At 36.3% G+C, this 13,257-nt stretch overlaps 1 protein-coding gene across 1 annotated transcript in view; it reads right to left on the bottom strand.

Moving 5' to 3' along the window:
* MYO16 (myosin XVI) overlaps nt 1-13,257 on the bottom strand; it is a 563,966-nt gene that overhangs the window by 319,545 nt on the left and 231,164 nt on the right. The window contains exon 12 of the mRNA XM_032246200.1: nt 13,052-13,117. Within this exon, the coding sequence (XP_032102091.1) occupies nt 13,052-13,117 (66 nt within the window). The remainder of the gene's footprint in view (nt 1-13,051; nt 13,118-13,257) is intronic.

The raw sequence follows: 13,257 nt of genomic DNA, 5'->3' as shown, positions 1-13,257 counted from the left end.
AGCCAGGACTCCTCCTCCCATGATGTAAGTCATTTATGTCCAGGATGCAAAAGCAAATGAATCTCTAATTCTGAATCTCATTGGCATGTAAAAACATTTGTAAAATTACACCCTTCTCAGCACCTTTTCAGCATGCATAATGGCAAAATGAGGCTTATACTTTATTCTTCATTACTTGGTCCACGGCCTTTAATTATTCTGCTGTCTTTAAGAAGAGAAACTCACAAAAAAATGTAGTTTAATAGATATCTGTGCAGTAAGCTGAAACTGTGCTAATTCATATCAAATACAATTTCTCTCAGCTATATTTAATTTCAATACCATAAAATAGCAAAAGTTTTAAACTTGAATGTGAGGGGCAGTTGGAGCCGAACCACCTGTAAGTTTACAAATTTCTCAGAAATTTGTAATTTCTGATTGCCATAATGATTCATTTCCAGTATTTTCAGTCCTTTGGCATTTCTAGTAAATTCCATTACTTTAGAATAAAAACTCAAGAGTAGGAAGACTTTTTAGTTGTGAAGAAATCAAACCTATTTTTATTTTACAAAATGCGTGGCCTGTATTTTCAAAGATGTCAACGTCAGAAAAGCCAAAAGAAGACTGCAAAACTGGTCCATGCTGAAGGAGAGTCAAGGGCCTGGTGGTTCAAAATGCAACATGCACTGCTGGACTGAATCTCTCGCTCTATGGGCATTACTGAACGACGTCTCTTGATTCGGTGATACCAGGGCATCAGTCTTACTTTTCCATTTTGATGACTGTATGGAGGTTACATAGAATACCTTTCTTTAAAAACAGGATAGACATATTCAAGGTTGATGGAACCACATACCAGTAAAGTATCTTAAAATATATGATATTAAAAGTTGCTTGTACAATTTGTCTACACGTTTTACACATTTAAAATTATTTAAAATTATAGCGAAAATTTTTGAAAGAACAAATGATCCAACTATCCCCAGCTGAACTCCTCTCAATATTTACACGCTCCTTTTCTTTTCTGCCACTCTTCTGCTCTTCTGTTCATCTGCTTGTGGAGCCTGGTGTTTGGGGTACAGGATGGAGGGCATGGTGGGCCAAAGGCAATTTTTGGGGATGAAAACAGGAATATCTGTTCCCATGTACGGCTGTGGGTTTCTAGGCTTGAAGGTGGAGCCTTTGCTGGGGAACTGCCCTATTCTACCCAGTATCTCCCTGCCTCCTGCTGGTATCAAAGATACAGTGCATGACCAACCAGGCTGCACCACCTCTCAGTGATGAAGGATGCTGCTGAGAGGACTGATCATCTATTTGTAAAGAAAACAAGTGTTGATCTCTATCCCACAGCATGTGTAAAAATTACTTACAAGTGAATTTAAATCCCAAATATGAACAGCAAAGTTTGAAGCATTTAGGCAAGCATACAGAATGAAACTCTCACGATTTGTATGTAAGCGAGGAAATAGGATTCAAAAATGCAAATCATAATGAGAATGATGGAGCAATCTAACCCCATTAAACAAGCCTGGTCAACCATTTAATAGTAAAAAATAAGCAAAGACAGAGAGGTATATAAGCTGTGCATGTAATCAATGGATTAGCAGTAATTTATAACACGTTCCTATAAATCAATCAAAAATAGAACTATAATAGAAATTTGGGAAAACAATATAAACTAAAAAGACGGAAAATAAATATGAGAAACAATGGAAAGCTCTGAGAGCAGCAGCTCCCTCTGGTGCTATTTCAAGCTACAAGATGCTATATTACACACAGAACACTAGCAGAGTTCATCGTAATTTACTAATAATGATAAGAGCTTACAGGCACTCTGAGCATGGCGCTGTCCTCAGCACCTCACAGGCACTCACTCTTCCAGTCCTACAGAACCTATGACTGGAGTAAGAGAAGTATTTTCATGTTTATAGGCAGGAGAATTGGTGCCATGACTGGCCCAAGGGGACAGAGCTAGTAGGTGGCAGTGCCTGATTTTCAAATGAAGTTGTCTCTTGGGCTGGAAAAACGTCTGTACTACCAAGTCTTGTATTTTTAGCTAATTGGAAGAATCATCTGGAAATAGCTTCCAAACTTGAAGATTCATGTTCAACTGGGACTATCCCTGTCAAAACTCTCAAACATGAGCAAAAAGAGAATTTATAAAACAATTCTTAGGACTCTTTGTAAGAGCAGAAAATACAGGAATAACTTAAATGTCTATAATAAAGATTAATAGACAAATATAACTGGTTGTGTGTCATTACAATAAAATACTAGAGGGACTTTAGAATAAATTAGGTCTAAGATTTTCAAAATGGAAAATTTTTGAAAGCAAGAGGGCTGATGAACAGCTTTTTTTGGTAAAAGAATATAGTTAATGTTATGAGTCAATTAAAATATAGAAAATAATGGTGTACCCACTGTTTGAATGTATCTATGTGTTCACGTATATGGTAAACATATAAAATACTGGATGGAAGGATAACTGCAAGATAACTGTTATCACTGCTTATTAAAAGAAGTAGGTTGAAGTAGTTAAGTAAGCACTTAACCCTGTGTTTATAGAACAATATGCCATCTATCTAATCTAAGATACCATATAATTAAAACATATGTCATTTTTTATACTACTCAGAAAATAAATGTAACAATTAAATTAGAACACAGCGTTTTCTTACCACACCCTTAAAGCTGCATCCCAATCACAAAAGTACATGTGAAAACAATACAGCACTTTCAATTTTAAATGTTTTTAAAGAGATATGAAACCAATATGGGTGATGGGCACACAACTGTCTGTTGTATTCTGCTTGAATTTTTAAAATTTTTTAATTATTCCAGAAGTAAATGAATACTAAGAATAATTAAATGATACTGATATACACATTATAATTCATAAAACTAAGGAGTTTTAGTCCAGCTTCATTTTCCAGCAGATCCAATTTCTGTTCTTTTTGAAAACCTTTACTAACACTATTTCACTTCTCCCCAAGTCCAAAATAGACTTAGAATCTAATTTGACAAAATGTGTTTCAACTATTTTGTAAATGAGAATTTCATTAAATGTTCAAGTTCAAGTTCAAGAAATGAAATGGAGTTCATTTCACTTTCTTATTATATGTTTTTCATTTTCAATTTTTTGAGACAGGGTCTCACTCGGCTGCCCAGGTTGGAGTGCAGTGGTCCAATTATGGATCGCTGCAGACTCCCACTCCTGGGGTCAAGCAACCTTCCTGCCGCAGCTTCCCCAGTAGCTGGGACTCCAGGTGCATACCACCACCGCGGCTGGCTAGGGTTTTTAAATTTTATTTGTTTGGATCTATTTGGGCTTATATAGTCTCTTTATGCCAGGTTTTACTGGACAGTAGATATGGTGATGAGCCTTGAGTGTCTAAAGAAAGTTATTTCCTAATAAACTCATAGCCTCTCTCAGCTCCCTTTTCTTGTAAATCTCTTTCCCATGCAGTGTCACAGCTCATGTTGTGGAATAGTCCATTGCTACCACCTGGCAACATGTTGCTTGATGCTGATTCTATGCTTTGTACATCATATAATTATGGAAGTAATCATGACAGTGTAATTCTGTAAAGCCTTGAGGATTTCCGCTTCTGCAGTCCCTGTTTTCTGAGTGACAGGCAAGCCATCTAACTTTTTTATTGGTTACAATTCTCATTGTTAGCATTGCACGTTCTGATTAGGTCCAGCAAATATCATCAGGGCCAGCCACTTCGTTCCCCACCTGCCTTTTCTCTTTCCTTCACTGTTTTCTTTCCTTATTTGTATCATTTGAAACGAGAGAATTCCTGGTCAGGGGATATTTTAAGCACTCCGTTTTAGCTCATAGGTGAGATGACAAGAGATCAGCCTTGCTAATCTTTGTTAGACTCTGATTCTAGAGAATAAGTTCCTTCTTCCTTTTTTATGGATAAAGTCCCTCCTTTTTTTTCACTGTGCATTATACTTCTGAATAAACCACCAGCAGATTGCAGAATCCTGCCATGTTCTGATTTCTAAAGTCGCCAACACTTCCATAGCTTATGAGAGAGCCATTAAGCCACTGGCCCCCATCTGTGGCGAGCCTAGAAACTCTGTGGAACCTCCCAGATGCCAATGGCTCCACATGGCCAGGGCTGCTGGTATTGCACTATGCTATGAACATCCCACTCTGCATGCCTGCGTAGACGTCCCATTTGTTAACTGTATACCTATGTATAGGTGACATATTTTGAAAACGTATGTGTTTGCTTTTTAAAAAAATATCACATATAATAATAATAATGAAACTGTCTGCCTCTGGGTGCAGCACTCATGCTGCTGAGAGAAGCCTGCCAAGTACTTGCTCTAGAATTGCGTGACCCGGGCTTCCATGCTAGCTCTGCCACTCTTGGGAAGACTTTAGAAAATCGGCTTAATCTCAAGTCTCAGCTTATTCATCTGCAGAGTAGAAATAACAATTCTTATAATGATTTGCCTACCTTTTGAGATGAAATGTGATAATACATGTGAAGCCATTGAGGCAGTTCTGCCATGTAATAAGCACTAAACAATGGCAGCTGTTTTCATTTCCTAGAATTGCAAATGTTTGAGTTTTTGAACTTCTTGCGCACATCAAATCGCACGGTATATTTCTCTAAACAGTCCTATATATATATTTTTTAAACCCCATAATGTGGCTCTAGTCCTTTCTCCTGCTCAAAATACACTCCCTTTCCGAGTGTATTCTTGTAAATCTCTTTCCCATGCAGGGTCACAGCTCATGTTGTGGAATAGTCCATTGCTACCACCTGGCAGCACATTGCTTGATGCTGATTCTAATACTCCCTTTCCGAGGGAGTGTATTTTGAGCAGGAGAAAGGACTAGAGCCACATTTCTTTTTTATTGTGATGCTTTTTAAAAAGCTGATAGGATTTATTTCCCTTCTAACCTCTTGACTTGCCCGTTAGGACTGCACACCCTCAAACAGCTATTTAATTGTTGTCCTCAGCTAGAAGTGAAGTCCATAATGTTTTCATTGTTATTTGTGTTTTGTTTCTAGAGTGTCTACACAGTGCTCAAGGATGAGGACACTCTATCTAATGAAATATATTTTTGTATAGAGTCAACAGATGGTTGTTGGCTTGATGATGCATTTTTGTTTCTGATGTTTAGGGTTGCTTTTTTGTAAAGTCCATGCAGGAAGATCTGGCTCCTTTCTGTTTTCTCTTTCTCTCCTACATCTAACATGTTGAATTGTAAGAAACCTGCACCTTCTGCACATGTACCCCAGAACTTAAAGTATAATTAAAAAAAAAGAAATTTACAAATTTCTCAGAAAATACAAAGTTCAAAACTTAAAAATAAAATGAATATTACTTGTCTTCGACATAAATAGGCAGCAAAATAATGGACGCTGTCCTGGTTGGCTGTACTTCCCTTTGGAACTGCATGCTGACTCGCCCGCTTGGGACCCACATCTCGGCAGTGGTGCTTGTTAGCATCAGATCAGCACTGCTGTGGCAGCAGGCAACCTAACTCGGGGGGCTGGCTGCTGCCTTGTGTAGACATCAGTCTCTAAATGAAGTTTGCCTCAAGTGTGTTCTACGTCCACGATTAGTAACTTGCTAGAAATAAAAATGAACATTATACAAAGGCTTAAGATAACAGAGTTAATAATAATTAAATAAAACTAAAATCCAGATGTTATATGTGAGTTTATTTTCAACACGAAACAGAGAAGTCATTCTCCTGGTCTCTGTCATCTTTACAGATGTAATAATATTTAATGCTTTGCTTTTTCTCTTAATAAAGTAACTGACATGGGAAGCAACCCAAATATTTGAACAAAATGTGTCATTTAAAACAACAGACATAATACAATGATAATCACTAGAAATAAAAAGAAATAAATTTTTGTTGTGTGGCCTGAGGACAGCAAGATCATTGTAATGAATACCTGATACGTGACTACTTGGCGTTATTTACTAGACACTAATATTGCTATAGGGAATAACCACTAATTCAGTATAAAATGTATGTTCTTGTATCAACCTAATATCTATAATTTTATGGGTTATCACCTGTAGGTGAGGAGAGCACAGCTATTTAAGTCTACATAATGGAGGTCAAGTCCAGAAAGACTGGACATTTTTACATTTTCTTATGACCTACAAAAAGTAGGCGATTTTATGGTAAACTTTACATCAGTTAACCTTTTACCTGATACATGTTTTGTATTTATTTTCCATTGTTATTGTATGACAGAGTTAGAAATGATAAATATAAAGTTAGAATTAACTGTGATTGTTCTGGTAACAATCTCAATGTATTATATCTTATTCTTACATTAATAAACAAATATGTCTCTTAATGTGTTTCTCCTTTTCTCTATAAATGTGTATTTCTGAAAAAATTGCAAATACAACACATTATTTAAAACCATTAAAAATACTACTGTCAACACTTTCAAAACAAACATACCACAAGTTAACACTTTTTTTCCCATCAGTAGACACAATATAGTATGGTAAGTTGTGTCATACAACAAAAATTTACTATATTAAATTTTGGCTAAGACATAAAACTTTACCTCTAGATCCATAGAAGCATCTAAATAAGAGTATTTTTTTAAAAAAAACTTTTCATTCCATGATTCAAAGCTGACTTTTGTCTCGCTGTTAATTCTTGTTAATTCTACAATCAACTGTGACCATAAACATAAGCCAGGAGTAATATAATAGTAACTTTAAATAGGGTATGTTTTTCTCTCTCTTTCTCCTCCCACCGCTTTTGAAAAGATGCATACAGAATTAAAAAATAAAAGGCACGCAATACCAAACTAACATAGATATTTGAGGGCAAATGATCTGACACTGATGCAATCGAAACAGATGTAGCCTACTTTACCCTGCAGCTGTAATGAAGCAACTAGTATCAGTCAAATTCTCCTAACCATGCACAATTGCAAAGACAAGATAAAATACAAATCAAGCATCTAATTGCAGGGATAATAAAATCAACAGAGCAGCAATGACTTAGGGAGCCAAGGTCTTGAAGAAAATCGGGATGTGGGCAGAGCACAGTGGCTCACGCCTGTAATCCCAGTACTTTGGGAGGCTCGGGCAGGTGGATCACGAGGTCAGGAGTTTGAGGTCAGCCTGGGCAACATGGTGAAACACCACCTCTACTAAAAATATAAAATTAGCCAGGCGTGGTGGCAGGTGCCTATAATCCCAGCTACTCAAGAGGCTGAGGTAGGAGAATCGCTTGAACCCAGGAGGGGGAGGTTGCAGTGAGCCAAGATAGCACCAGCCTAGGCAACAAGAGTGAAATGCTGTCTTAAAAAAAAAAAAAAAAAAAAAAAAGGAGAAAAGAAAAGAAAAAAAGAAAATCAGGATGCCTGAGGCCACACTGGATCTTTTCCATCTGCTCCTCCCAGCACACATTGCCTCTGTGCTGACTGTCTCTCAGCAGCATCACAGGAAGTCAGCCTAAGTGTCTCAAGCTCAGCAGAGATTTGAGCAGCCTCACACAATACTGGGGAGACACAAAGCCAAGTTCAGTGTTCAGAAAGAGGAAAAGAAAGTGAACATCAGCTTGACTTTTCACCTAAGACTAGTAAGGGGGTTTCCCTTTTCGAAGCAACCAAATAAAAAATAATAATAAATTAAAATAAAAAATTAAACGAGACTTCACAGGGTCAAGGTGGTCTGTCTACAACTTATGTGCCAACTAGGAGGAAATGTCAAATCTTCTTGGAAGGAAGATAATGTCTTCCTGGACCCTATAGTTTTTCTACATGGAAAGTTCAATATTCCATCAAAAATGACCATGAATGTCAGTAAATGATCCTTATATGTAAAACCAACACACACACACACACACACACACACACACACACACACACAGAGAGAGAGAGAGAGAGAGAGAGAGAGTCACATAGTAGAAAAGGACCCCAATATTAGAGTCATAATACACAGAATTAAAAATAACACTGATTAACACATTCAAGACAATAGGTGGCAAGATGAAGATGAAGAATTTCACCAGAAACCTGGGAACCCTAAGAGTATAAAAAGAAAGCTTTAGCATTGAAAAAAATCACATAACAGACATCAGCAGTTTTAAAACAACAGAAAGAGAATTTAAAATATGGCCAGCCAGTTGTCTAGGCTGTGGTCAAAGAGAAACAAAAGTAGAAGAAAAGATTAATTCAGTTTGTATTTTGCAGACTTCTCACATATATACATCTATAGACACACCTATATGTAGATTTTTATAGAAAGAAATCACAAATGGAAACAGATAGTACCTTAAGCTAATTGAAAATGAATTTATAAAACATCAAACATGTAGAATTCAGTAAAGTTACATTTAAAGCAAAATAAAAAAGCCTCAAATACTTATTTTAGAAAAGGCAGGAAATAAGGCTATCATAAACAATAATCAAATTATACCCAAATAAATTAGAAAGAGGGAAATTTTAAAAAGTCAGAAAAGTCACAAATTACCAACACATTGAATAAAAAGGAGCCACTCAAAATTCTACAAAAATTAAAAAAATAAAGAGAACTATGAATAATTTTATGCCAAAAGCTTTTGAAGATTAAATGTAACATAATTCTTAAAAAATGCAGTCATTAAAAACCAACACAAAAAGAATGTGAAATGTTCTAGGTATGTCAAAGAAATTGAATCCAGAACTAAAACCCTCTCGGAAAGAAAACCAGGTCCTGGCCAGGCGTGGTGGCTCACACCTGTAATCCCAACACCCTGGGAAGCTGAGGTGGGCAGATCACGAGGTCAAGGGACGGAGACCATCCTGGCCAACATGGTGAAACCCGTCTCTACTAATACAAAAATTAGCTGGGTGTGGTTGTGTGTGCCTGTAGTTCCAGCTACTTGGGAAGCTGAGGTAGTAGAATTGCTTGAACCCAGGAGGTAGAGGTTGCCGTGAGCCAAGATTGAGCCACTGCACTCCAGCTTGGCAACAGAGCGAGACTTCTTCGTCTCAAATGAATGAAGAAGGAAGAAAGGAAGGAGGGAGGGAGGGAGGGAGGGACAAAGGGAAGGAGGGAAGGAGGGAGGGAAAGAAGGAAGGAAGGGAAAAGAAAATACCAGGTCCTAATGGTGAAAGAAAGAATGAAAGAGAGAGAGAGAAAGAGAAAAAGAGAAAGAGAAATGAAAATAGAAAAAACCAGGTCCTAATGGTTTCAGTTGTGAACTCTTCTAAACATTCAAGAGAGAAATAGTATCAAATTTACAAACTTAGAGACTAGAAAACAGAGTATTCTCTTTATGAAACCAGCATAATTTTGCTATAGCAGATTTTTTTAAGTGAAAAAAGAATTGGAGTCTTATATTTGTCATGAACATAGATGCCCTAGGCAAAATATTCTTTTAAGACTCCAGTAATATAAAGAAAAGTATAAAACACCAAAAATGCAAGGTAATTTTAATATTTCAAAATCAGGAAATATAATTCACAAGCAAAATAAAGGAGAAAAATATCCCCATCAACAACTGTAAGAAAAAAATACTTATATTTGATAAAATTCAATACATTTTCTACGATAAAGCCTTCTTAAGATGGCAATAAAATGAACTTTCCTTCATCTGATAACCGGTATTTACGTAAAATTTATAACCATTTTTATATTTAAGGTTTAATTACTAAAGGTTTCTCCTGAGATCAGAAATATATGTATTTTTAAATGAAATTACTAACAGCATCTGACATTATTCTGGTGATCCAATCCATTAACATAAGAACAGACTAATAATAGGATTTTAAACAAATAAATGAAATTATTATTGTTTCAGGCAATAAGACTGTGTACACAGAGCATTTTTAAAACACACTAGATAATTATATAGCTAATACATAAATTTTACAAACTTGCTGGATTTAAGGTAAAATGTTTTTTTATTGTGTTTTTATACATACAGGGAGCACACACCATTGGAAAATAAAATTTTCAAGTGATTATTTATAACAGCACTTAAAATATTTAATGAACACTATGCAAGATATCTTCTAGAAGAGCATACAGATTGATACACTAAATTTCAAATTTTAAAGCTCCAAATAAATGAATATAGTTAAGAGACTCAGTACTACTAACATTATTTTTATCTGTTTCTAAACTGAATTGTAAATGTAATGCAATCAAATTCAAAACCCCAGAAGGACTCTCTCAGCCCCCTAAAATTGACAAATGATTCTAAACCTTAAAGGACAGGGCCAGGAATTAATTAGTAGGGCAATTTTGAAGACCGAAGGTGGATGACTTAAGAGTACAAGGCATAAAAACGTATTATGATAGACCAATGAAACTCAGTGGAAATTCTACATCCATTCATATATTGTTACCAGATTTATGTAAAAGTGCCAGTATGACGTCCTGGAGATAGGATGGTCTTTTTTTTTTTTTTTTGAGACAGAGTCTTGCTCTGTTGCCAAACGCCAGGCTGGAGTGCAGTGGCGCAATCTCAACTCACGGCAACCTCTGCCTCCTGGGTTCAAGCAATTCTCCTGCCTCAGCCTCCCAGGTAGCTGGGACTGCAGGTGCCTGCCACCACACCCAGCTAATTGTTTTTTGTATTTTTTAGTAGAGACGGGGTTTCACCATGTTGCCAGGATGGTCTCGATTTCTTGACCTCGTGATCCACCCTCCTCGGCCTCCCAAAGTGCTGGGATTACAGGTTTGAGCCACCATGCCCAGCCAAGGATGGTCTTTTAATAAACAGTACTGTATCAAATCTATACACATTTAAAAAAAAATGAATCTTGACCCCTACTTCTTAGAAGATATTTTCAATAAGCACTGAGAATCCAGAATGCTTAAGGATCTTTCAAGTCATAAAAAAGGTAGATGAAACAATTTTACACTTTTTAATTTCAAAGCAGGATAAAATCCTGGAATAGACGCATCAAAAAACAGGATATAACTGTACAGTAATTATGTGAAAATGTGGTTAATACCATTGTCTGTCAGAGAGACACAAATTAACAATAAAATTCCACTATATATACCCAGTAGAATGATAAATAGACAAATAAAATTGAGCAAAGAAGAGAGGCTACTCTTTCTGTATTAAATTGTAGATATACCTTAGTATAACCGCTCAGAAAACTGTTGGTATTTATCAAAACTCAATGTATGAATACACTTTGATGTACCAATTCCACTCTTTCCAACAAAAGATGTACATATGTTATCGAAAAAGCATTTGTGAGGATGTTCACAGCAGTAATATTCTAGCTTCAAAAGACAAAATCTCCAACAATGGTTAATTAGACTGCCATATATCCACAAAAGGAAATTTTATATAGCAATACAAAAGAAAATAACCTATTGTATTTATTGTATCACTACACACAAAAACATGGGCGTATCTCCCTTCCATAATATTGAAAGGAAGCAGCTAGGTACAGGGAAAGATAGCCTGTAAGATTTCACCCATATGAAGTTCATCTACGCAAAGGGGAGGGCAATAGTGGTCAGAATTGTGCTCTTTTGGGGAGGTATGTCATGTCTCAGACAGGACATGAGAGACCTCTGTGACCCTACTAATGCTCTACTTTTTCATCTGCATGATGGTTTTAAGAGGGTCATCACTTTGTATACATTAGTTGAACAGAACATTTAATATTTGCATGTTATGCAATGTTTATATTATACTTCAACACACATATTCATATAAATATTAGAATTCAACAACAAAGTGAAAGATACAGAACTGAGCTTTTTCTCAAAACCATTTAATAACCATAGGTCCGATTAATTTCAGTCCTTGGACACAACTCCTGAAATGATCATGGGTGATTCCCTTGCTCTAGTCTCTCATGCTCACATACGCCCTTAGATTGCACAGGGTGAGGCTGGCAAAGGAGCCATATGAATGAGGGGAGTAGGAAGGTTTCAACACAGCTCTAATGTAATCAAGGCACTGACTTTTAAATTTAATTTAACTTTATTCTATTTAGAGATGGTATCTCAATCTGTCTTCCAGGCTGGAGTGCACTAATATAATCACAGCTCACTGCAGCCTCAACCTCCTGGGCCCAAGTGACACTCCTGCCTCAGCCTCCTGAGTAGCTGGAACCACAGGCACACACCACCATGGCTGGTTAATTTTTTTTTCTTTTTTTGTAGAAATGGGTGTCTCATGTTGCCCAAGCTCATTTAAAACTCCTGGCCTCAAGTGATCCGCCAGTGTTGGTTCCCCCAAAGTGCTAGAATTACAGGCATGAACAACCAAGTCCAGCCAGAATTGACTTTTGATAAGATGGGTGGAGGGTGGGGTGGTGAGGGGATGCTCTCTTGTTCTCATGAACTATTTCTGTGAAAATACATATTTGATTTCCAAGGAACTTGGAAGCATTTCTCTCTCCCTCTCTCTTCTCTCTGTCTTCCTCTCTGTCCCCCAACATCTATGAATGACCCACAGGTTCAGAAACATACACTCACCACCTGCCTCCTGGTTTCTGGCAGGCTCCTGTTCTCTATTAGTGGGACTGGCCTTGTGATTACACACACACACAAAACTCCTATGATATAGTATTTTCGACTCATTTCTACTGAAAGATCATATTGCGTTTTCAATTGAAGGGAATAATTTTCTACAAGCAATTTCTATGTTAATTTTTAGGGCCTCATAATTAAACCTGGCAAGTCATTTGGGAAAATGTAAACATGAAATATTTCCCTTTCTTATTCCCATTGCTTTGACATCATCGACCTCTTCAGAAACAAGTCACATGTTCAAATAAGGGCTCTCAGCCAAGTTATCCTGAGTTAGTCAAGAATGTATGGGAAATATATTCATATAGTATTTAATTGTAGAAGTCTGTTTAATGGGTATAGTCATAAACAAATTATACATTTTAAGTGCAAAGAAACCTTTTGATAAAATAACTGATGTTCAATGTTGCCTCTAAATGAATTAGTCACTACTATGCAATCATTCAATTCAGAATTTTAAAAATTTTTTTAGAAGTTTGCCTTAATTTTTTAGTTATTTGATACAAATATATATGTCTAGAGAGTATTACTATACATTATTCAATGATATTTAAAATTTTGTACTCACCATGGAAGAATAAATTGGAAGCTCCTTGTATGGGTTAACAAGCAAAAGGATGTCCCCAATGAATGTCTGTGAAAAAAGGGAGGCCAACAGTTCATGATTCACATAAATGGAATCTTTAAAAAATAAAAATCATACAATTTAAAAATCATTGTATCAAATATAAAAAATGAGAAGGAATTTAAAATATTAAATGAATTAAATAATTC

This window comes from Sapajus apella, unplaced genomic scaffold, assembly GCF_009761245.1.
Source record: "Sapajus apella isolate SASKATOON/1434 unplaced genomic scaffold, GSC_monkey_1.0 scaffold60, whole genome shotgun sequence".
Classification (NCBI taxonomy): Eukaryota; Metazoa; Chordata; class Mammalia; order Primates; family Cebidae; genus Sapajus; species Sapajus apella.
Note: the sequence above shows the minus strand (reverse complement) of the source record. Positions and strands in the feature narration are given on the sequence as shown.